Source organism: Vitis vinifera, chromosome 17, assembly GCF_030704535.1.
Source record: "Vitis vinifera cultivar Pinot Noir 40024 chromosome 17, ASM3070453v1".
NCBI classification, from domain to species: Eukaryota; Viridiplantae; Streptophyta; class Magnoliopsida; order Vitales; family Vitaceae; genus Vitis; species Vitis vinifera.
Genome location: NC_081821.1, coordinates 11378579 through 11405063, shown reverse-complemented (window position 1 = coordinate 11405063; position 26485 = coordinate 11378579). Strand labels below are relative to the sequence as shown.

The window sequence follows — 26485 nt, the reverse complement described above, 5'->3', positions numbered from 1 at the left end:
GGAAAGTTAATATAGGCCGAGATTAGATTGAATCCCTATAAATCTTGATATTATATTTCTTTCCTCCCTACTCTTTTTATGTATTTGCAATTGCTCTTATATTGATTTTCATCACATTATTGTTTATATTATCACTTGTATTCTACAATTATTAAAATTGCAAAAAGTGAACATCACCATATTCAACCCTTCTTTTTTTTCCTCTCCTTTCCTCCTCGTACTCCTCTTAGGATGGTTACCTTTAATTTTTATACTTAGAATTTTCTTTTTTTTAAAATATTCTTATGAAATTGGGAAAGAAAACAAGGATTTTTTTTTTAAAAAAAAATAATGAATCTTTTTTTTTTCCCTTTTTGTATAATTCAAAACTTTTGGGATTTGAGAGTTTTTTTTTTGGTATTGTTAGTATTCCTTTGAGTGTATTGAGTTGATTTCCTCTTGTGGGTGCAGACACATTGCAAAATCATGTTAAATTCTACATTTTCTTATTATTGATCATTTCTCGTTTATTTTTGTTTTCTTATTTATTATTCACTCACTTTTACATAACAAATTGTATTAAAGTTAACAAGATTTCTAGAGTGAAATATGAGATAACAAAATTTTCTTGAAATAATTTTTTCCCTATAGTAATGACAAATAAAGGCACTACTCATTCAATAAAGAGTTCATAAGGTGTTAAAAGGTATGATGAAGAAGCCCAAATTTATGATAGATGAACCGTTTGAAAAGATGGATTAGAAGGTTGCTACTATGATCCATTTAATACATAATGTGAACTTGGCGCATAAAAGATACCTAAAATAGTTTATACTAGTTATACATGACAAAAAATTTGTCAAATAAGTTATATATGAAGACGGAGTTGTATGGCCTACATATGGTAGAAAACACAGATCTACTACAACACACAACACTTTAATATTTTTAATTGATTGACTTTGCAACTATTGCAATTCAAGGCAAGGTGTGAAGAAGAGGGCAAAACAATTTTATTGTTGTTATTACTTCCCTCGTTATATGATAATGTAGTAACAATTCTATTATACGGGTGTGGACCCCGTATTTCGGCTCATGCGTTTCCCGCTCGATGGCGAAACTCACTTTTTATTTCGAAAAATTGATTTTTTTATTTTGATTATGAAAATGACTTGGAGTCGCCACTTATTTTTCTTTTATTTTTAAAGGGTAAACAAAATAAGAAAGAAAAACCCTAAGTGTGACTCCTTAGTTTGGAAAAGGTGGTCTGTGAAAAACCGGATCGGGTTTGGGGGTCAGGTTACTTATCAGGAAGGTACGGTAAAAACCGTAGCACCCTTCTAAGTCCCTAAAAATGGGTCTCTACTAATAAAATGAAGCAATCATGGCAGTGGACGAGTAGATCAATGAGCACCCAGAATAAATCATGCACACGTGAGAATCAAAATATGCTTGGACAATTACCAGAGTGAAAGTAGGTGCGTACCTGGGCGACGAGCCACCATGCGCTATCAAGAGAGAGGTTAGTGCACAATTAAGAAATAATAGCATGCATGACGGAGAGCAGGATAAATAAATCATGTATGATAACCAAGTCAATCAATCAAATCAATCAATAGATCATAAGATCATGTATGTGGGGCCCCCACCAAAGCCCGATTAATCTTGCATGAATTAATATCACAAATTCCATTATTTAGGAATTATGAAGATTCATTCTTGCTTATTAAAGTCCATAGGAGCAGAAGATTGTTTGAAAGCCAGAGCGGAATTAAAACTATTCGGGAGGAAATTAGATTTTTGAAATTTAATTGAAAAATTGGAATCTCGAAGATCACTAGAAAATCGGGGTTTTAGAGTTTATTTGGAGATTAGACTTTTAGAGATTGAATGTGAGAATGAGAATTTTTAGAAACTGAATTTGAAAGAGGTTGGAATTTTGAAAACGATTTGAAGGTTCGGGATTTTAAAGAAAGATTAAGTTGCGAAAATTGAGACTTTGGGAGTTGAATTTTGAAAAAGATCAGAATCGTAAGTTATTTGAGAAATAGAAATTATGAAAGTTGATGCGTAAAAATTGGAAATCTTAGAAAGCATTCGAAGGCGGAATTTATAGAAATAATGAATAAGATGATAATGATAATGATAATAATAAGTAGTGGGATAAATATGGGAATTGGAGCATGGGAAACTGAAAATTAAGTTCGGAGATTGGACAATTGGAGTTTCAAATAGCTAAATTTAGAAATTAGAATTTTGAAGAATTGAATTTTAATGATTGAGATTTTTAAGAGAAATAAATAGGTAAATATGGAATAATGTTATTAATTAATCAAAACGATATTTGGACGGATGAATAGTGAATAGTGGGATTTTTAAAATTAAGTTTGAAAGTCGGATCTTTGAATAATTGGACTCTAATTATTAGAATTTTTAGAAGAAAGAAATAAGTAAACGTGGAATTTATAACAATGATAACAAAGATGATATTTGAGTGAATAAAAGTGAATGGTGGAATTTTTGAGTCTCAAGGTTAAATTTGGAAGTTCGTTTTTTTGAAGAATTGAATTTTAATTATCGAAATAAATAAGTAAATAAGTATGGAGTAATGACACTAATTAGCAAAAATAATGTTTAACGAGTAAAAAAATAATAGTAGAATTTTTCTAATTAAGAATTTGAATTAGGGCATTGGATTTTTAAAGGATATGACTTCGAATAAATAGGTAGGATTATAATACTAATTAACGAGAATAATATTTAGGCGAATAAAGATGGATAGTAGAATTTTTGGGATTAAAGTATTAATTAAGACATAGGGTTTTCGGAAGATTGGACTTTGAATAGACATGGAATAATGATTCTAACTGATGAGGATAAAATTTAGACGAACTATAGAATTTTTAAGATTCGAAAAATTGAGTTAAGATGAGAGATTTTTGAAGAACTAGGTTTTAAATAAATAGACGAATATGAGATAATAATCCTAATTGATGAAAATAACATTTAGACGAATAAGGTTTGAATGGACTATTGAAAAAAATTGAATTAAGACATGGGACATTGAAGGGTTAGACTTTGAATAATTAGGTAAGTATATGTTAAGGATTCTAATTGACGAAAATAAGATTTAAGCGAATTATTGAAGAATTAAATTAAGACATGTGATGATTTTTTTGGTAGCTTGGACTTTGAATAAATAATAAATAAGGGATAATGATTTGATTTATAAAAATATGATTTGAACAAGTATTTTGAAGTATTAAATTAAACTACGGGATTTTTGAAGGGTTAGGCTAGATAGATAGGTGAATATATAGGATAATAATTCCAATTGATGAATATAAGATTTAAACGAATTATGGAGAAATTAATTTAAGACATGGAATTTTTGAGAGGGTTAGACTTTAAATAACTAGAAGAGCATATGAGATAAATAATTCTAATGGATAAAAATGATATTTGAACTAATTATTGAAAAGTTAAATTAAAATATGTGGTTACTTTGAAAGATTTAGATTTTAAATAGTTAGATAATATGAGATAAATAATTCTAATGGATAAAAATGATATTTGAATTAATTATTAAAAAAATAAATTAAGCCATGGGATTTTTGAAAGATTAGAGGTATAGAGAGATTTATTTTTTTTTGGAATTGAGGCAACCAAATGGGCTAGCTCAACATGGGCTTGGGCCATGAGGGTGGCTAGCTTGGGGAGCCATGAGGCCCCCCATTAACAAGCTTGGGCTAGGCTCCAAACTCAAGTCCACATCCATGCTATGGGCAAGCCCAATGGGCTGACTTGATCACAAACTTGGGTTTGGAGCTCCAACCCAAGCCCAAATCCAAAGCTACCATGGGCGGGCTCAAAAACCCATCTCAAACCCAAGCCCAAAACTTCATCTTCCTCCATCTTGCTTCTCCACCCGAATATCATCCTCAAAGGGAGCTCCCACCACCGGCGGCAAGATGGAGAGAGAAGTCGTGGCGGCGGTCCGGCGGCATTCGGAAGGTGCCGTCGTCACGGTGGCTGGTGCAAGTGCCCACATGGCTGGAGCGGTGATGGCGGCTGGTGAGGAGCAGTGGCGGCAGTCCCGGGGTGCTTGCAGCAAAAAAAGAAATGAAGGATGGGGCGGCTCGCGTGCATGGGGATCCACTTGCATGGGAATCCAAGATGGTGAAACAAATGGGTATGAAGATGAGTGGGGACATTATTGATAGCATTGGACGGTTGGTGATAATGGAGATATGAATCACAAAGTGGTGGGAGGGGTATGAGGAGTTTAATGAGAGAAAGTGGGTGTAAGAAGTTCGGTAAGTGCAAGTGAGAAGTGCATGAAGATTTTTGAGAGGATGGGAGGTGGATGAACGACCTGGTTCACTGAACCTCAGCAGGTTGGTTAGTGAAGGCATTGCTCCACCAATCAGTCAAAAACAAAGAGATAAAGAGAGGAAGAAAAGCATGGAAATATAGAGTGAACCTAGCTATATTTCATGGGTAGTCAATAGAGCTGGGGGCAGGCATCATAAACATGGGACAAGAGCATGATTTTTTTTATCCATATCAGGTTCGTGAATGAAGTCACGCGTCAAATGTTTGTAGGGGAAGCCCAAGAAGCCAAAGAAAAATTAAACAGAGCATACATACACATAAGCACCTTTAGCAAAACAAATCAGTAATTTTTGGTGCCCAAACCGATCAACAGAAAATAAATCATACCTATGAACCCAGAGAGTTTCTTCTGTGTGGCAGCAAAGACACCCCTCCTCCTTCCAGCTTTTTCTTTTCTCTCCTTTTTTCTTCTGTTGGTGTCTTCTTCAGCAAGCCAGCCCTCCATTTCTTGTTCATCACGTCAGCAAGCATGGGCTTGCAACCACCCTCATCGTTGCCCACGTCTCTTGCCGTGTCTATGAAGATGTTCCCTCTTTAGAAAAAGGGTCCCCCCATCCTACCAAAAAAAAGAAAAGCACACTTCTCTCGGGTGGTGGCAGCCAAAATAAAAAATAATCCCTTTGGTCTTGCAAGGAGGGGTCTACAAATATGCCCCTCTTCGGTAAAGCTCATGAGCGTAAGGAATGTGAACACTAGAGTGAAATACAAGTGTGAGTAATGAGTGTGATGAAATGAGCTCTATCGAAGAACAAAGGAAACCCCCAAAAGGACACCCAATGAAACACGGACCTACTCAGGTCAATAGACGAACATAAAGGCTCTAATCCTAAAAGAAAAGGATGTCTCAAAATGACCCTGAAGCCACACTAAGGATTCAGGCTCCCTCTAAGACGTCTCCAAAAGTGACTCAAAGATCGATGTCAAAGATGAGTAACGGTCGAATCACTCTAGAGTACGGATAAAACGCTTCTAAAGGAGACTGCCCTATGTGGACTACATGAGAAGACTAGGTGTAGGGTGCCCAACAACATAACAAAAATACGTCTCGTGATCTCAAAGGACTATGCCATGCGTAATGAAAGGGGAAATCTAGAAGAGCCTGATGAATAAGCAATAAGCACCAGAGTAGCCAGGTGAGGAAAGTGACTCTAAATGCCCAAAATGGAGGATACATGGTGACTAAAAAAAAAAAAAATGTCTGGATGAGTACGCACAATGGCTCTAAATGCCAAATCTGGAAATGTGACTCTGAATTGCATACTGAAACAAAGACCTGGACGTCGAACTGACCTGATAGGAAGAATGAATGACCGATCTATATGGGTGCGGTCCCGACTCAAACAGAACTCGAACTGACACGAGGAATGAAAATGACCGATCGATATAGGTGCGGTCCCAGAAATTGAACTGACATGACAAGGAGATGGCCGATCAATATAGGTGCGGCCCCGACTCAAACTCGAACTGATAAAATGATGACCGATCGATATAGGTGCGGTCCCAGAAACTGAACTAACATGACAAGGAGATGGCCGATCGATATAGGTGCGACCCCGACTCAAACTGACATGATAATGACCGATCAATATAGGTGCGGTCCCGACTCGAAAACTGACATGACAGGGAGATGGCCGATCGATATAGGTGCGGCCCCGACTCAAACACAAACTGATAGGATGATGACTGATCGATATAGGTGCGGTCCCGACTCGAAAACTGACATGACAGGGAGATGGCCGATCGATATAGGTGCGGCCCCGACTCAAACGCGAACTGATAGGATGATGACCGATCGATATAGGTGCGGTCCCGACTCGAAAACTGACATGACAGGGAGATGACCGATCGATATAGGTGCGGTCCCGACTCGAAAACTGACATGACAGGGAGATGGCCGATCGATATAGGTGCGGTCCTGACTCGAAAACTGACATGACAGTGAGATGGCCGATCGATATAGGTGCAACCCCGACTCAAAGACAAACTGATAGGATGATGACCGATCGATATAGGTGCGGCCCCGACTCAAACTGACATGATAATGACCGATCGATATAGGGGCGGTCCCGACTCAAACTAAACTGATAGGAAGATGGCCGATTGATATAGGTGCGGCCCTGACTCAAACTGACACGACGAATGACCGATCGATATAGGTGCGGTCCCGACTCGAATTGAACTGATAGGAAGATGGTCAATCGATATAGGTGCGGCCTCGACTCAAACTGACACGACGAATGACCGATCGATATAAGTGCGGTCCCGACTCGAACTGAACTGATAGGAAGATGGTCGATCGATATAGGTGCGGTCTCGACTCAAACTGACACGACGAATGACCGATCGATATAGGTGCGGTCCCAACTCAAACTGAACTGACATGAAGATGGCCGATCGATATAGTTGCGGCCCCGGACTCTAACTGACAAGACAATGATCGATCGATATAGGTGCGGTCCCGACTCGAACTGAACTGATAGGAAGATGGTCGATCGATATAAGTGTGGTCCCGACTCGAACTGAACTGATAGGAAGATGGTCGATCGATATAGGTGCGGCCTCGACTCAAACTGACACGACGAATGACCGATCGATATAGGTGCGGTCCCGACTCAAACTGAACTGACATGAAGATGGCCGATCGATATAGGTGCGACCCCGGACTCTAACTGACAAGACAATGACCGATCGATATAGGTGCGGTCCCGACTCAAACTGAACTGATAGGAAGATAGTCGATCGATATAGGTGCGGCCTCGGACTCTAACTAACAAGACAATGACCGATCGATATAGGTGCGGTCCCGACTCAAACTAAACTGACATGAAGATGGCCGATCGATATAGGTACGGCCCCGGACTCTAATTGACAAGATAATGACCGACCGATATAGGTGCGGTCCCGACTCAAACTGAATTGACATGAAGATGAGATGGCCGATCGATATAGGTGTGGCCCCGACTCAAACTAAACTGATAGGAAGATGGCCGATTGATATAGGTGCGGCCCCGACTCAAACTGACACAACAAATGACCGATCAATATAGGTGCGGTCCTGACTCGAAAAACACAAACTGACAGGAAGATGGCCGATTGATATAGGTGCGGCCCCGACTCAAACTAAACTGAAACTGATAGGATGAATGATCTGATCGATATAGGTGCGGTCCCGACTCGAACTGAACTGATAGGAAGATGGCCGATCGATATAGGTGTGGCCCCGACTCAAACTAAACTGATAGGAAGATGGCCGATTGATATAGGTGCGGCCCCGACTCAAACTGACACGACAAATGACCGATCAATATAGGTGCGGTCCTGACTCGAAAAACACAAACTGACAGGAAGATGGCCGATCGATATAGGTGCAGCCTCGACTCAAACTAAACTGAAATTGATAGGATGAATGATCTGATCAAGTGGCCCAAAGCCAAATGATGCTAAGATGAAGATACCAGCAGACCCGACCGGAAGGGATCTGCCCCAGTATGACAACTCATGAGGATCGACAACTAGGTCGAAAGATAATGAAGCCTGTGAAAGGTCCGATGATCTCGGAGAAGGAGGGTATGCCCCGGTATGCAACTCTCGGGGTCGACAACTAGATCAAAAGTGAATGAAACCGGTGGAAGGTTCAATGCTCTCGGAGCGGGGGTATGCCCCAGTATGCAATGATGAACATACAGAGATGCAAAATGCCTCAAAACTACTGTACTTTGAAATATGCTCATCCATCATGTAATGAAAATGCCCAATCTCAGATAGGTAATGCCAAACAGGACCATGTATCGTGACACCATGCTGACAAAACAAAACTAATTGGTGAATAACAACAATGATGATAATCAGTGCTCAAAATGAAAAGAGCAAGCAAATCAACACTCAACATGCCAACTATCAAAATGAAAGCATCGTCACAATAAGTCAACAAATCTGTCAGGCCCTGCCATCATGGAAGATGTTGAACCTAAAGTCCAAAAGATGTATGAAAACATAACCAAGGTGATCGAAGACTGATCTACATCTCCTCTTAATCGAGAAAAGGGTGAAGTCATGTGCTACGGTGGGATGTGTAGGATAAAATAAGGTGATGATCGGGCTCTGGTAAGATAGAAAGTACAAAAGTATCAAGGGTGAAATGTCTGAGTATGAAATGAAAGGTAGAGAGATATCCGAGATCGTCCAAGTATGCCGAGAAGACTAAACCCGAGGTATCAATAGCTCCATAATCCATCGAAAAGTAGTAATCACAAACAGGAAGTCAAATCTCGATGTCAAAACATCCACCCAAGTGGCTATGCCCCAGTGTAAAGGACAACATGAAATAATCCAATGATCTCCACGTCACTCGTCAGATGCTCCAACGTAAAGAATCAATCTGATCTCCCTCCAAAAAATGAATACGCCCTAGTGTATGGGATCCAATAGGGTGGCTATGCTCCAAAGAAGAATACCCTCCATCATGGCTATGCCCCAGTGTAAAGTAGTGCATCCAAGTCGACAACTGCTAAGGAAAACCATGCCTAGTATACGTCAACGAATCGATCAATCTCAACATAATCCATATGAATCAGAATCTCCGGGCTCTATGAATGTGAATGAGGTGGCTATGCCCTAGTATAAACCATCTGAAGTGACTATGCTCCAAAGTAAATCAAAGTTCATCACCGATGAGAGGGTCACGCCTCAAAGTAAAACGTCATCTCAAAAATCAACTATCAATGAGTGGAATGTGTCCCAATGCAGAGCATCGAGTAGAGTGACTGTATCTCCAATAAAAGAGCTCTCTGAAATGGCTATGCCCCAGTGTAGGGTCATCCAACAACCCCTGATCCATTATAATCCAATGTGAAAGAAGTAAACCGACTATGCCTCAGTGCAAAACATCATCCCGAAAGAAACTGTCATCGATGAGTGGGGTATGCCCCAGTGTAGATCATATCACCTCTGAAAATCCATCGCTGATAAGAGGGGTATGCCCCAGTGTAAATCATCACCTCGACTCCTCATCCATCATGCTCCAAGGAATAATCTCCGACTAATCTCGAGTATTGTCCACGTGTGAGCTGTCAAACACAATGTGAAGTAATGGCCTCAGGGTGGTCTTCAGACTCGGGACGTAACGTAGGCCAAGGTAATAGGGTGAAAGAAATGAAAGGAAACTAGGCTCAAAGATCCCAATGATATAATCCCCATACCCCTCATGCATGAGATGCAATGCGTAGAAAACGTCATGAGTCCCGGACCTAGGGGTCCCCACACGAAAAGTGATGATAAATGAATGGTCACATCGAATGAACAAGTATGATGTGTGTGTACCAATCCCAAGTCAAACATCAAGCGGGATGAGAAAAGAAAGAAATCAGAAGAGCTATGATGGAATGGAGGAACAAAACAAAGATACAAGAAAACAAAGAGATAGAAAAATGAGTGATGGTCAACTTGCATCAAAGCATAGAAAGTAGTCACATCCGAAATAGATGGAATGATGGATAGAACAGGGACCCAGAGATACTAAAGGAAGGTCGCTCGTCTCTCTCACAAAAATCGAATGGATGACTCATACTCTCACCCAAAATATACATCAAGATGAATCTTAGAAAGAAGCTCTCATAGAACTCTCTCTAACACATGAACTCAATGAAGCAACCCGACACGCCCATACACATGCCCAATGAAGAACGATAAAATGAACAATGCGCTATATATATATTTTTTCATTTCTTTTTTTCTTTTTTTCTTTTCATTTTTTTTTTTTTTTTTTTTTTTTTTTGCGCATACTCTAATCAATAATGAATGAACTCCCATTAAAATACATACCCAAATGATCAAACCCTCTCCACATACGAATGTAACATGAATCCTCACCAACAAGACAACCTCTCAAAAAAACATCTCTGAACCACTGCCCATGGGGTGAATGATAGGAAAGAATGTGACAATCCTCCATGCAGTGACGTGTGAAAAACCATCACTCAAGGTGGAACAAAGATAATGTTGAGTAAGCAATGATGTGAGAAAAGACAAAGAATGAATATCGCAAGTGGTGATATGTGATATCGAAAAATAGTGATGAAATGATGACCAAGTGGAAGATATCACAATGAAGAGTGAGGAATGAGACCCGAATATGTGTGTCAGGTCTAGAACTCATGACGTATCCAAACATAGCATGCAAGCACTATAGGGTCCCCAACCCGGTGTAATAGGTAAATGAAGTGATGAAAAAAAAGGTTATGTGCTCGTGTGAGGCTCAAAGGGCTAGCAACGGGTAACTCTATATATGAGGGTGATAAAGTAAATAGGCTCAATGAAATGATGGCCACCCATCCTTTGACCAAAACCTCGAACATTATGCTTTCGAGATCTCACATGGCCAATACTAAAGACTGGCATCCATCCAATATAGTCATGGCGACTCCTCTGAAATCGTGTGAAAGCTCCCACTGATGCTCTATGATAACCGTCAATGTCCTCTGATAATCACCTCACTCTATCATCATAATCCAACTCGTCATCATCTCATAAAATCATCATCTCTAATCATCCCGACTCTCCGAAGTCATGTGTAATGACTCACATCTGGATGCTCCATGATAACCCCTCTATCTCAACAATATCGCCAAACAGTCAAACCACTCTCTCATCACGATCCATCTATCATCGTATAAAGCTCACCTCGGGTCTAACCATCTCGGACTCTACCTAGTCAGATCAAGGAAATGATGGAAAGGAAAGACAATGGTACTGTAGCATGATAAGGCGAACAGGGGTAGTAAAGTCGTGTAATGGTACCAAGAGGTGGTGTCATGTCAGGCTCAAAATGGGTAGGTCGCCAAGTCCATAGAGTCAGGGTATGGATATGGATATGGTACTGCTCTGAATGGAAGGTGAAATGGGTCACAGTCTCGAACTCCCTAAGTCGATCTCCTAATCCTAGGTCAATAGGCTCAATATCTTCCATGATAGGTCAGACTAAAATGATCATGATGTATAAGTTAAAATATGTATCATATCGAAAGCATAACATGCATCAACACATGATATGCAAAACATACCCATTAGAAAAGAGAATAACACATACTTAAAATAAAAAGATCATATCACTAAATGAACCAAATGAGTACATCATGTGTGAAGCGATAGAGGACTACAAAAGACTAGACTCTCAACATGAACTACAAACAACGACTCTGAACCAAACTGGACTCGACAAAGCGACTCTGATGAGATAAACACTGGACCCGACAGAACGAGAACGACTCTGATGATGGCCATAAATCAAAGTGGAAGGCGCTCTGAGCTAAATCGCTGCAAAATGATGCGCCCATGTCAACTGAAACAAAGTCCCCAACCCGAGGTGTCCCAAAATACCATGCGACCATCAATACCATCAACATCCAAAACAATCTACTGAAGACCAGGAGGAGGAGGAACTGCATGTGTAGAATGTGCAGGAAGGGGATTGGTGGTCACACTTGGCCTAGCCAAGTCAACCACCCCTGAATCGATCAAATCCTATATCGCATGATGGAGTGCTGAACAACGCTCAGTATCGTGCCCCGGGGTCTGATGATACAAGCAGTGCTCATGTGAACGGAAATGAGGAGGAATAGGATGAGGCAAAGGCCTCGGCGCCAAAGGAGCAATCACTCCAGCATCTCTGAGCTTCTCAAAAGCTCTAGTCAAGGTCATGCCCAAGGGAGTGAACTGTCTCGAGGGCCTCTGTGTATATGGTCTAGGCGGTGGGTGAGCAGCGACTCTCGGATGTGGTGGTCGCGGCTGCGTGCTAGTCTGAGCAATGTAAGGCTCCTGAGCATAATCCAACTGATACTGACACTGTGGAAGAGAGAAAGGAGCTCTGACTGTAGGAGGCCTATAAGCTGAGTGATGCGCGGGCCTCTGGTGCCGATAGCTAATAGCACCAACCTCTCCAGATCTGGTAGATGATCCAATCGGCCTCTTCCCCTTACTGTCAGGGGAAGTAGCAGTATCTGTCCATAATCCTCGAGCCATAGCCTCCTCTACATTGAAAGCAGCATGAACCAAACTCCTAAGATCCTGAAATGGGATGCCTACCAGACGTCTAGCGAACCTCGGCTGTAGGTTCCGAAGAACCATATCAATCTGATCCTGCTCCTTAGGCCGGTCTACCATACCAGCTACCTTTGCCCTCCAACGAGTGACAAAGGAAGAAATAGACTCCTCTGGCCTCTGTCTAGTGGCCTCCAACTCTCGTCTGGATACATCAATATCGGCACTGAAAGCGAACTGAGTCAGGAACTCACGAGCCACGTCCTCCCAGGTGCGAAGTCTCGAAGGCTCAACTGAAGCAAACCACCTCTGAGCTGCCCCGCTAAGCGACATAGGGAAGAGGGCCACCAACTGCGCATCATCTGTCCCATGTGCTCTCATGACTATGCTGTATAGCCTCAAATGGATCTTGGGACAACCAATCCCACTGTAGCGCTCAATGTCTGGCATGCGGAACTTGGCGGGCAAGCTAGCCGCCGGTATGCCATCTCTGTCATCCCAAGTCAAACCTCCGTCCTGCAATCTGATCTGTCTCATCATGGAATCGAGCCTCTCAACCTTGGCCTCCTGCTCGGCCAATCGAGTATCCCCAATAGTAGGAACCATGGGAGGCGACACTGTGACAGTAGGTGGTAGAATGGTCTCATAATGGTCTGCCAGATGGAATGGAGTACTAAGTGAAACCCCAGGTGGACGAGTCTGTGCTGTTTGAGATGCATGAGGAATCGTCTCGTCAGTGACCACGCCAGCCGGATGAGGATCCTGGCAAGAACTCTCTAACTGATCCAAGCGTCTACTGACTCCGGCCATGAACTCCTGAATGGAAGTAAGTGTGGAAGCTAGCTCATCTGACATCTCAACTGAACTATCTGAACTCGGATATGAATCTGCTCTGATCAATCGTCCTTGAACTCTCCTCCAAGAATGTGACTCCAAACTCAACCGACTCCTAAACTGACTCCATACAATGCAAATAAAACGGATGAAGGACACGAGATAAAACTCTAAAAGACGACAATACAACATGTAAGCACATGGTCCTGAGATGGCAATCCGAAATCTGGATGTTTGATGAAAACTCTAGAGTCACAAAGATATCCACTGCGAGATGGCTACAAATGTGACCAAAGAATCTCCATCAATAATCTGGGATAAAAGAGGTGCGAAAAACACACAATCACGAGATCAGTACTCCACCAATAAACATATATCTTTAACTCAAATTTTGACTCGAGCTTCATAAGAGAAAAAATGGTAAGGTGATCAAGGCAACTCTCTGAAAAAAAGTGTGAATATGAAAATGTGTCTTTCACCTTTCTATAATGAAAATATGAGCATCGAGTCGAAAATCGAACTAAGGATCAACAAAGAATGAGGTACCGAGCTCGTGATAGGTGTGTAGTGTAAAAAGATGATCGATGAACATATCCCAAAGTATCGAGTAAGTGACAACAAAGTGAAGGGGTGCGTCAAGCCAAGAAATGAGAACGAAAACTCTAGGGAGAAAACATGCTGAACTCATCGGGTGACAAGAACAAACTAAAGTGACGTGACGAAGGTGATCCAACCGATACTCAAACTCAAACTGATCTCTGAGCACTCTCAAATGGAGACTAAAAAAAAGGAAGGAGTAACAAATCCAAACTGTGACTACAAAGGCTCTGAAGGCTCTCAGATGCACCCACGTGTAGGGAGGGAGTCCTAATCGAAGAATCTACGGCTCAACCTACGAGGTGAAGATGGCTTTAAATGGATATGGGTGGATTTTAAAGATCCCTAACAGAAACGATCATACCCTCCGGCAGTACGCAACCCTCTGCACGCCTCCGAAGAGACGGGGTGCTTCCATGCAAGGTGGTCATCACCTCCACACATGCACTACCTCGACATCCCAGGGGGTTTCCTATGGTGAAACCTCTCAAACTCTCAACGCTCAATAGTCAACTAGAGTGCACAGTGATGGTGTGGGTGCATCCGAAAATCCTAGGAAGCTAAAACAGGAAATGAAACAAACTAGCCGCACAAATATCCATGAAACCTAGCTCGGGGCTATACAAGCCTTCAATGATCGGACTCCAATCGACATCAAAGTGTCGCTCTCCTCCAGAATGCTCCCGTGCATCGATATAGCCCGTCGCTAGACCCTACTCCTAATCTCTGGCTCGGTCAGAGAGCAAGCACACAGAAGGTCTCACACTTGCAATAGTGAGAACCGAGATAAAAGGAATGACCGAGATCAAGAGATTTGGAAGTAAGGGGATAAAAGTGAGACCCACATAGACAAGCGGCATGCAATCATGCAGAGGGAGGGCAGTCATGGATCATACAGTCAGGCAGAGCAGGATATATCACTCATGTACACACAAGATAAGCGAGAATACGACAATCAAGACGAATAGTGATACAAAACATCATGCTCAAAGACGATCAAAATAGTATACAAGTCAGATAATCAACATGTCAAGCTGAGTGATATACAATGGCGAGTGTATGCATGTGAAGTGATCAAAACAAACATGACAAAATCAGGGTCACTATGCTAAACAATGCAAGATAATCGATCAATGCAACTAGCATATCAGTGTCCCTAATAGATATAGCAATGATGCACAAAAAGAATCGCAGCATCAGAAGCCCAAATCAAGGCAATCAATCATCATAATCAACATATCAATGTCCTAAATGAGTACAATATCCAATCATGCATCCAATGATATCGGGAACTCTCAATGTGCAATCAAGAGATAGGTATCCACTGACCGACTCATCAAACGCCACATTTGCTTCATCCTAAGTTCAAGCTTGACCCTCTAAAAGTATCCCCAGTGGAGTCGCCATTTTGTGGACCCCGCATTTCGGCTCATGCGTTTCCCGCTCGATGGCGAAACTCACTTTTTATTTCGAAAAATTGATTTTTTTATTTTGATTATGAAAATGACTTAGAGTCGCCACTTATTTTTGTTTTATTTTTAAAGGGTAAACAAAATAAGAAAGAAAAACCCTAAGTGTGACTCCTTAGTTTGGAAAAGGTGGTCTGTGAAAAACCGGATCGGGTTCGAGGGTCAGGTTACTTATCAGGAAGGTACGGTAAAAACCGTAGCACCCTTCTAAGTCCCTAAAAATGGGTCTCTACTAATAAAATGAAGCAATCATGGCAGTGGACGAGTAGATCAATGAGCACCCAGAATAAATCATGCACACGTGAGAATCAAAATATGCTTGGACAATTACCAGAGTGAAAGTAGGTGCGTACCTGGGCGACGAGCCACCATGCGCTATCAAGAGAGAGGTTAGTGCACAATTAAGAAATAATAGCATGCATGACGGAGAGCAGGATAAATAAATCATGTATGATAACCAAGTCAATCAATCAAATCAATCAATAGATCATAAGATCATGTATGTGGGGCCCCCACCAAAGCCCGATTAATCTTGCATGAATTAATATCACAAATTCCATTATTTAGGAATTATGAAGATTCATTCTTGCTTATTAAAGTCCATAGGAGCAGAAGATTGTTTGAAAGCCAGAGCGGAATTAAAACTATTCGGGAGGAAATTAGATTTTTGAAATTTAATTGAAAAATTGGAATCTCGAAGATCACTAGAAAATTGGGGTTTTAGAGTTTATTTGGAGATTAGACTTTTAGAGATTGAATGTGAGAATGAGAATTTTTAGAAACTGAATTTGAAAGAGGTTGGAATTTTGAAAACGATTTGAAGGTTCGGGATTTTAAAGAAAGATTAAGTTGCGAAAATTGAGACTTTGGGAGTTGAATTTTGAAAAAGATCAGAATCGTAAGTTATTTGAGAAATAGAAATTATGAAAGTTGATGCGTAAAAATTGGAAATCTTAGAAATCATTCGAAGGCGGAATTTATAGAAATAATGAATAAGATGATAATGATAATGATAATAATAAGTAGTGGGATAAATATGGGAATTGGAGCATGGGAAACTGAAAATTAAGTTCGGAGATTGGACAATTGGAGTTTCAAATAGCTAAATTTAGAAATTAGAATTTTGAAGAATTGAATTTTAATGATTGAGATTTTTAAGAGAAATAAATAGGTAAATATGGAATAATGTTATTAATTAATCAAAACGATATTTGGACGGATGAATAGTGAATAGTGGGATTTTTAAAATTAAGTTTGAAAGTCGGATCTTTGAATAATTGGACTCTAATTATTAGAATTTTTAGAAGAAAGAAATAAGTAAACGTGGAATTTATAACAATGATAACAAAGATGATATTTGAGTGAATAAAAGTGAATGGTGGAATTTTTGAGTCTCAAGGTTAAATTTGGAAGTTCGTTTTTTTGAAGAATTGAATTTTAATGATCGAAATAAATTAATAAATAAGTATGGAGTAATGACACTAATTAGCAAAAATAATGTTTAACGAGTAAAAAAATAATAGTAGAATTTTTCTAATTAAGAATTTGAATTAGGGCATTGGATTTTTAAAGGATATGACTTCGAATAAATAGGTAGGATTATAATACTAATTAACGAGAATAATATTTAGGCGAATAAAGATGGATAGTAGAATTTTTGGGATTAAAGTATTAATTAAGGCATGGGGTTTTCGGAAGATTGGACTTTGAATAGACATGGAATAATGATTCTAACTGATGAGGATAAAATTTAGACGAACTATAGAATTTTTAAGATTCGAAAAATTGAGTTAAGATGAGAGATTTTTGAAGAACTAGGTTTTAAATAAATAGACGAATATGAGATAATAATCCTAATTGATGAAAATAACATTTAGACGAATAAGGTTTGAATGGACTATTGAAAAAAATTGAATTAAGACATGGGACATTGAAGGGTTAGACTTTGAATAATTAGGTAAGTATATGTTAAGGATTCTAATTGACGAAAATAAGATTTAAGCGAATTATTGAAGAATTAAATTAAGACATGTGATGATTTTTTTGGTAGCTTGGACTTTGAATAAATAATAAATAAGGGATAATGATTTGATTTATAAAAATATGATTTGAACAAGTATTTTGAAGTATTAAATTAAACTACGGGATTTTTGAAGGGTTAGGCTAGATAGATAGGTGAATATATAGGATAATAATTCCAATTGATGAATATAAGATTTAAACGAATTATGGAGAAATTAATTTAAGACATGGAATTTTTGAGAGGGTTAGACTTTAAATAACTAGAAGAGCATATGAGATAAATAATTCTAATGGATAAAAATGATATTTGAACTAATTATTGAAAAGTTAAATTAAAATATGTGGTTACTTTGAAAGATTTAGACTTTAAATAGTTAGATAATATGAGATAAATAATTCTAATGGATAAAAATGATATTTGAATTAATTATTAAAAAAATAAATTAAGCCATGGGATTTTTGAAAGATTAGAGGTATAGAGAGATTTATTTCTTTTTGGAATTGAGGCAACCAAATGGGCTAACTCAACATGGGCTTGGGCCATGAGGGTGGCTAGCTTGGGGAGCCATGAGGCCCCCCATCAACAAGCTTGGGCTAGGCTCCAAACTCAAGTCCACATCCATGCTATAGGCAAGCCCAATGGGCTGACTTGATCACAAACTTGGGCTTGGTGCTCCAACGCAAGCCCAAATCCAAAGCTACCATGGGCGGGCTCAAAAACCCATCTCAAACCCAAGCCCAAAACTTCATCTTCCTCCAGCTTGCTTCTCCACCCGAATATCATCCTCAAAGGGAGCTCCCACCACCGGCGGCAAGATGGAGAGAGAAGTCGTGGCGGCGGTCTGGCGGCATTCGGAAGGTGTCGCCGTCACGGTGGCTGGTGCAAGTGCCCACATGGCTGGAGCGGTGATGGTGGTTGGTGAGGAGCAGTGGCGGCAGTCCCGGGGTGCTTGCAGCAAAAAAAGAAATGAAGAATGGGACGGCTCGCGTGCATGGGGATCCACTTGCATGGGAATCCAAGATGGTGAAACAAATGGGTATGAAGATGAGTGGGGACATTATTGATAGCATTGGACGGCTGGTGATAATGGAGATATGAATCACAAAGTGGTGGGAGGGGTATGAGGAGTTTAATGAGAGAAAGTGGGTGTAAGAAGTTCGGTAAGTGCAAGTGAGAAGTGCATGAAGATTTTTGAGAGGATGGGAGGTGGATGAACGACCTGGTTCACTGAACCTCAGCAGGTTGGTTAGTGAAGGCATTGCTCCACCAATCAGTCAAAAACAAAGAGATAAAGAGAGGAAGAAAAGCATGGAAATATAGAGTGAACCTAGCTATATTTCATGGGTAGTCAATAGAGCTGGGGGCAGACATCATAAACATGGGACAAGAGCATGATTTTTTTTATCCATATCAGGTTCGTGAATGAAGTCACGCGTCAAATGTTTGCAGGGGAAGCCCAAGAAGCCAAAGAAAAATTAAACAGAGCATACATACACATAAACACCTTTAGCAAAACAAATCAGTAATTTTTGGTGCCCAAACCGATCAACAGAAAATAAATCATACCTATGAACCCAGAGAGTTTCTTCTGTGTGGCAGCAAAGGCACCCCTCCTCCTTCCAGCTTTTTCTTTTCTCTCATCTTTTCTTCTGTTGGTGTCTTCTTCAGCAAGCCAGCCCTCCATTTCCTGTTCATCACGTCAGCAAGCATGGGCTTGCAACCACCCTCATCGCTGCCCACGTCTCTTGCCGTGTCTATGAAGCTGTTCCCTCTTTAGAAAAGGGGTCCCCTCATCCTACCAAAAAAAAGAAAAGCACACTTCTCTCGGGTGGTGGCAGCCAAAATAAAAAATAATCCCCTTGGTCTTGCAAGGAGGGGTCTACAACGGGGAAATTCTTTTTATAGTTTGATCATGCTATTAGAATTTTACCATATTATGATTAAAAAAAATAAAACATTTGGTGGGGAATACCAAGAAGATGGTTTCTTGGGAAAGTCGGAAAAGAAAGGGGGAAAAGGTCATTAATAGGGAAGATCGTTGAATAAAAACAATTCCAAGTTACAATCGTACTTAATGATGTGAATATGTTAAGTAGAAAATTTACTATGAAAAATCTCAGAGCTATATAGAGATATAAAAAATTCGGAAAATTGTGGATGTCTTAAAAGAAGTGTCTTCGTAAGTTATTGCAAAGATTAAACATAAGTGAATCCAAACATGTGAATGTTCCTCTTATTATACATTTATACTGTCATCATCTCATTTTTGTTCTTGTACAAATACTTGAGGTGGAATTTATGTCAAAAGTCTCTTATTGTAATAGTTTTTATTGTCTTATGTATTTATTGGTTTGTACCAAGCCTAACGTTACATATGTAGTAAGCGTAGTTATCAACTACATGATGAATTATAGAAAGGAATGTTGAAATACTGTAAAATGGATTCTTTGATACCCTTTATATACTCATGATTCAAGTATCTTAGTTGACAAAGGTGTATCCTTTTATAGTCATTGGTTGGATATATTGATTTAGATTATGCTAGAGATCTTAATTCCAAGAGGTATATAATGGGTTATTTGTTTATTTTTTTCTAGTAGACCTACTAGTTAGGGGTGTAGAATACAAAATTGCATCATCCATGCACGTAGGACAATGCAATTGATATATTGACTGCAGTTCTTCTCAAGGATGAGTTCAAACATTGCTAGAACATTATTTATTTTTTCATTTTGTTGAAGATGGAAAGTTGCATAAATCTATAAAGGAGTACAATTTAGAATCTTTAGGAATGTATGTTAAGGATGTTTACAAGTTTAGGAATTGGAGCAAAGGCAAAGATTTTTGAAAAGTGTCTCAAATTTTCTTTTGGATTTATTTTTAAGTCTTTTGACATTTTCTTATTTGAATAATATTTTATTATAAACTTTTTCTATTAGTAAAAAGGAAATGTTCTATGGTACGGTTTTGTTATAGAAATATACTTATCCAAATAAAGAATATTCCTTGAAATTAGGTAAGAATATACAAAGAAAATTTGATTAAAATGAGGAGTTTTTTTTATTAGTTGCTATTTGAGTGGATTGGTCGTGTTAATGGCTAACCAAAGCCCAATTCAAATTAAGAAATAATTGACACGAACTCAACTCAAGGCCAACGCAACATCATTTTTCTAAGTTTAGGTTGAGTTCAAGTTGATTAGATTAAACTTGGATTAGTTGGGCTGTATGATTTAAAATCCAACCATAATATTTTAAAATTTTTTTTCTATATATTTATGCCAAAATTTAAATACTAAATATGATAAAATTTCAAAATAATAACAAAAAATTATATATCTTTCTATAAAAAATAAAAAAATGTAAGAAATAATATAAATTAATATTTTTTCTTAAAAATATGAAAATAAAATAAATATTATTATATATTATTAATATGATAAAAACATTAAATTAAGTTTGAGTTGAGTGATGTTTGTTTTTTTATTTAATTCTAAATAGAATTTTAATGCTTAACAGTATTAAGTATTATATTGTTTATTTTTGTAATATTTTATTTCTATTAAACATTAAAAAGCAAAGAGACATCAATACAATATTTTTTCTATTTTAAAAAAACTAACAGTGTTTGTTTTTTTGGTTTTTTGCTGAAAGTAATTTGTTTTGAGAATTTATGTTGTTTATTTTTTTATTTTTTCATGACTTATTATAAATTTTTTACTAAATAAAAAAAGCCAAAATATTTAACTTTTTTAAAATAGAAAAAATAACATATTGGTTTTTCTATACTTTTTAATACTTAATAGAAATAAAATACTATAAAAACAAACAATCTAATATTTAACACTATTAAACATTAAGGTTCTATTTAGAATTAAGTAAAAAATAAAAATATTTTGACTTTTTTTATTCAACAAAAAATTTATAATAAGTCATTAAAAAATAGAAAAACAAATAACTTAAGATTGTGAAAACAAATTATTTTCAGTAAAATATACTAAAAAAAAACTTCGTAAGTATAACCCAAATTAAGCTCGAAATAAAAAAATCTAACCAAAATTCGGACCTATCATTCTACAGAGATTAGAGATATTTTCTCCATTACCATTTTCCTTTTCTGGGGTATTTTAGACATAAAAGCATGAACTATGTGGGCAGTTTTGTCCATGTAGCACAATCATAAACCTTGGGTTTTATTCGAATCAGGAACCTTAGGGTTTTAGATTCTTCATCGACGAACCCCGTAGAAATCCATTAAGATCAATGTGAGTTTTTTTTCTTTCTTTCTTTCCTTTTTTTTTTTTCTTCTCATTCAATTCACTTAATTTATCTGTTGAGCTCGCATGTTAGTTTTTTGTAAGTGAATTGTTTTCCAAATTGTCCCCGTCGAATTCAGAGAAATGCAATCATTTCGTGGAGGCATTCGCTCGAAGATTGTTCATTTCAAATTGGCAACAAGATTGTGCAGTTTCGAGACCAATGACGGGGTTGTGGCCGTCGCCAATCTTTGTGGGAAATCATTTGATTCTTCGATCCGCAAGTTCACTTCTCGCTCTTCATTGCCATTGGTACGTTTTCTGCTGATTTCATTGTCTGTACTTCGAAAAATGAAAGGGTTTTGCTCAAATTAGAGAATTCCAGCCTGCTTATTGTTGAATGGAACTTTTAATGATTTATTGAAAGCGATTCCTGGGGCCAATCTGGAGGGATACGGATACCAATTGTTTAGGATTTTGGAAACCCAGAAGTGTTTGTCATTGTTAAATTGGACTTTTCTAATTTTATAGCCCAATTTTAGGGCGTCTGAAATCAATTCCTATGTAGCCATCCCCTCTGTTGATGAAAATTAGACTGGTGTCTATAAGTGGATGAAATTTTTTGGTTTACTAGTGATTAGATTGTTGGTTTTGTGGATGATGTTCATTTTTTTGTTTGAGGGTTTGATTATGCTTGGGTAATTTGCCTTTTGTTTAAAAAATTTGAGCGATAGGCTAGTGATGATGGCATGGTTCTTAGTATAACTTCTTAGTGTTCATTTCAGCCAGAATATATTGATGTTTACAAGGTCTCATTTTTCATTCAAAGAACATATTTTTCTTATTTCTAGGTTTTATTTTTCTTTAAGATATAAGGGTTTATAGCAATCCTTGTGAATTTTTTCCAGCAGTCAAAGTTTGGATCGCAAGCAGAATTTTTTACTCCTTCAGGATCACTGTTAGACAGAAGCTCTAGGTCAGGTCTTTTTCAATGGACAGCAGCAATGCCAACTTTCCCCAGCAGGTGTATCACGACAACAGTTAACCCTATTTCTGCTTCACAAGATTCTTCTGCTGCTCCTGTTTCCGATTTGGCTCCACGCATCAAATTTAAGAGGCTAGATAAAACATCCAAACACATAATGCAGGCATGCTTCATTTTGAGCACTGTTGGAATCAATAGTAACACTTTCCAGGTCTTTCATTAATTCTTTTATTTTTATTTTTATTTTTAATCATGCTGTACTTGCAGATTCTAGATAAGGAAGCAGTGGAGGAGGTGAGGGCAAAGAGAGAGATACCTGAGATAAAGCCTGGTTATATTGTTCAGCTCAAAGTGGTATGTAAGTGCTTGTTGATATTGTTTTTATTTTTATTATTAATTTCTGTCATTATGTGAGTCTGGGTGGCTATGTTAAGGGAATTTTAGCTATAAGTTGTTCCATTGTGATATTTGGTATGAGCAGGAAGTGCCAGAGAACAAGAGGCGTACTTCAGTTCTGAAAGGTATTGTTATAGCAAGGCGGAATGCTGGGCTCAATACTACATTTAGATTAAGGAGGCTGGTAGCAGGGGTGGGGGTTGAATCCCTTTTTCCACTGTAAGTTAATTTTGGTTCTGTTTCCTTTTTTTTTTATTTGTTTATTTTTCTAAAATGAAATATGGTTCACAATATTTGTTGCTTTGAAAATGCTGCTTTATATCAGGGAGGATAAAAAATCATTGAGGCTAGGTATACCAAAATTGCCCCTTCAAAAACCTAATAATCCTTGAGTGTGACTATATGTACAAATCACATCTTGTGTTAATTGCTATTGGTAGATTCACACTAAAGGAAAGAGGTGACTAGAAATTGTAAGATACAGTTGTTAGATGAATGAGATAGGTTACATATGGTTGATAAGATGGCAAAGATGGCAAAGATGTCAAAGATGTCAAGTGAAAGTGAAGAGTGGAGCAATTTGAAGGGAAAAAGTTTAGAGAGGTGGTAAGACCTTGGGCTATGAGTTTTTGTGCAAGTTGGAGCTATTTGAGGGCACTAGTAAGGGAGTGCCTGTGGGTTGCAGGCCAAAAGCCTGTGGCATCCCTTGCTGCTGCACTAGATGGCAACTGTACTAACAATTCAGCCTTTAGGCCCTTTACACCATGTCCCATGTTGCAGTTTATTATTGTGGTTAGGACAGAGTTGAATTCCCTTCTTTATTGGCTTAGTCAAGGTGGTGATGTTCCTCAAAATGGGTTGATCCCCCCCTTAATTAAACCAAGACCTTCAGGTTAACCTGGAGCTAAGGATAACGTTGTATACACACTTTGGAAAGACCTATAGCTGATCATTGTATTTACCTGGGGTGCAATTTTATTTCACTAATAGTATATGGATGAGTGAATTTTTTAGAAGTTTGATCTAGTGTACAGTTTAGGCTGCCCAGTTATGGATTGAATGGTTACCTTTATTCAACTGGGATTTCATCAAAAAACTTCTTTGTTCTCCTATTTTGTGTGTGTGTGTGAGAAATATTAAAGAGATTTTGGTAAAGGTGAATTCATAGATAGTAAGTTATTTCATTGGACAAGATCATAAGGCACTGAAACCTATAATACATCAGTTAAGTTGTCCCTGTCCACAAAATCTGAAATTGTAACTCACCGATTTTCTTCATAATTGTTATTGGGAAAAAAAAAGGTATCACAATAGAAGAACCAAAGAGATACCTTTCGTGGCACATTTCCCAACCAGCTCTTTCATATTACTGTGCTGTGATTTGTCAATTTCATCAACCTGTTCAAACAGTGTTATGCCGATATATCTAAGGGTGGGCCCATTTCCCCTTCAAGTCTGGATTATCCACTCCACTGTAGGATAGAGTATATCCTCCACAAATACAAAAGATTCAGAGCATGACTCTATAATTTGTGAAATATGCCGTTGCATCACGTGAAATGAAGTTTTGTACATTCATGAGCTTCATGAAAAAAGTCCTTGGAAACACTGAAATAGTTTTCTCAGACCTGATGTTGGGTTGTAGGTGATACAGATCATGATTGTGAAGGGGCTTTAAAGTGGCTGATAAGATCCCAAGATTTTTAAATTCCTAAATTGCGACTTAGTAAAACATGTGATGATTCTGTACTATTACTGTGTGATTTCTGTGAAAGATAAGGTTTTGCTTTTGTTGATGCATTGTAAAATGTCTTGTTTTGTATTTTTCTGATTTTGTGGGTCTTTTACCTGCTTTCATCATTTGTTTTTGATTGACAATGCTCTTAGTCTCTGCATAATGGCCAAATGAGTGCGTGATGACAGGTACTCACCCAGCATAAAGGAGATCAAGGTTCTGGACAAGAAGAAAGTGAGAAGGGCCAAGCTTTATTATCTCAGGGACAAAATGAATGCACTTAGGAAATAATAACAAAACTTGTAGCTAGTGGAAGATAAAAGAGGGGTTCGATTGCTTTTGCTAGAAAACTCTCATATCATCTGGACTTTCCTTTTTCATTTCCCATTTTGTTTTTTTCTGGAACAAGTTTTGGTTTATAGCACTTCTTGAATTCCAGTTGTGGGTGGGATACAATGCAACATAACGGAGGACCATCCACAAAATATGCTAATTTACTTCACTGCTTCATTGCTCAGGTTAAAGTAACTTATGAGCAGACATAAATGCGTCTGTCCTTTTTAAAGTTCTATTGAAATTTGTTACCTCATTTTTAGACCATCCATTTAATAATGGTTTTCTGCATGAGGGAAAACATTATCCAGTCAATTTGTGGCCACCCTGTACCTTGGGGGGCCTGTGGGGTTATTGTACCTTTGGCAATTTGTAGTTGGGATCATTTTGTGGACATGTGCCCCTCTAAGGTGGTGGGGCTGGTGGGCCTATTGCACCCTTGGAAGTTTATAGCTGGGGTGTTGTCCTTTGGTATTTCAGTTGCTGTGTTGATAAGGTGGCAATACATGTTCAGGGGTTGGTGAGAAAGTTGGAACATGCTAAAGATTTAAATGTTACTCTGATTTGATTTGCTCAATATCTTCTGATTTACGTTATCTTTGGTTACTGTCTTCTGATGGAAAACTTGGCCACATGATTCTCATGCGACTGTCCCAATTTTTCATTTTGTGTTCAATGTTTTAGCAGGACTTTTAGCCTTTATGCTATGATTGGAGCAGGGAAAAGCCATTCCTTTTCAAACAGGGTGCTTTTGTTAGTAGAAAACTTGGAATTTTGTCATCCCCATAGATTGTTGATAGAATGATATCCAACTATAAAATCTTATAATCTAGTCTTTAAACCCTAGTATTAAAGCCAAAATGAGGACATACAATACCCCATATAGATTCTGCTGAGATGGGCTAGTTGTATTAAATATATTTGATGATATCCAATTTCAGAACAGAGAAAATGTTTTATAATCAAGAAGGTTGTACTATTACTAGACAAGTATGAGGATCTGAAAAATGCCAACTGTGATTTTGGATGAGCTGGCTCTTCCGTCCAAGTGGAAACATCTTTTTTCTTATTGTTTCTAAGCCAACCCAGATGGAAGCATCTGGGTTCACATAAGAAGAGGATAAAGATATAAAAAAGATGCCTGAAGAATGACCAATGGAGACACTGTAATGTGAAGCCACGTCCAAGTCAACCATGATATTCTTTATTGTTCTTTTCTGTTGTTCTGCATCTAGTTGTGGGTGGATGAGCTGGAACCCTAGATGAGGAACCCAAATTCTCATCATTGTAGAGGGGAATAAATACCATATCAACTACTAGCAGGCTTTGTCTTCGGATCTGGCTACCCTAAGTGGGCTATGCCCAATAAATTTTATGTGTCCTCTCACTACTCCCATAATGTTTTGAAGAATTTGTCCAAGTCCTAGTGCTTTACATTGATTGATGGATG

At 38.4% G+C, this 26485-nt stretch overlaps 2 protein-coding genes across 3 annotated transcripts; one reads left to right on the top strand and one right to left on the bottom strand.

The window, feature by feature from the left end:
- Positions 1 to 11892: 11892 nt before the first annotated feature.
- On the bottom strand, positions 11893 to 13263 carry LOC104882385 (uncharacterized). Its single transcript, XM_010665532.1, has one exon. It carries the CDS (start codon positions 13261 to 13263, stop codon positions 11893 to 11895), a length of 1371 nt encoding a protein of 456 aa, XP_010663834.1.
- An 8189-nt stretch (positions 13264 to 21452) lies between these two features.
- LOC100255272 (uncharacterized) lies at positions 21453 to 25291 on the top strand. 2 transcript variants are annotated; one of them, XM_010664786.3, is made up of 6 exons: positions 21453 to 21595; positions 21727 to 21898; positions 22498 to 22734; positions 22839 to 22925; positions 23053 to 23186; positions 24891 to 25291. In XM_010664786.3, the coding sequence occupies exons 2-6, from the start codon at positions 21731 to 21733 to the stop codon at positions 24991 to 24993; spliced, it is 729 nt and encodes a 242-aa protein (XP_010663088.1). In that variant the 5' UTR covers positions 21453 to 21595; positions 21727 to 21730; the 3' UTR covers positions 24994 to 25291. The 2 variants fall into 2 exon arrangements, with proteins under 2 accessions (XP_010663088.1, XP_002277262.1); XM_002277226.5 differs by having other exon boundaries at positions 21466 to 21595; positions 22495 to 22734.
- The last annotated feature ends 1194 nt before the right edge of the window (positions 25292 to 26485 follow it).

Excerpts from the sequence above, each read along its gene's own strand:
- LOC100255272 (XM_002277226.5), top strand. The coding sequence starts at position 21,731 with ATGCAATCATTTCGTGGAGGCATTCGCTCGAAGATTGTTCATTTCAAA. Across the intron at positions 22,735-22,838 it reads CATCCAAACACATAATGCAG|ATTCTAGATAAGGAAGCAGT; the intron begins GCATGCTTCATT and ends CTGTACTTGCAG. Across the intron at positions 23,187-24,890 it reads GTTGAATCCCTTTTTCCACT|GTACTCACCCAGCATAAAGG; the intron begins GTAAGTTAATTT and ends GCGTGATGACAG.
- LOC104882385 (XM_010665532.1), bottom strand. The coding sequence starts at position 13,263 with ATGTCAGATGAGCTAGCTTCCACACTTACTTCCATTCAGGAGTTCATG.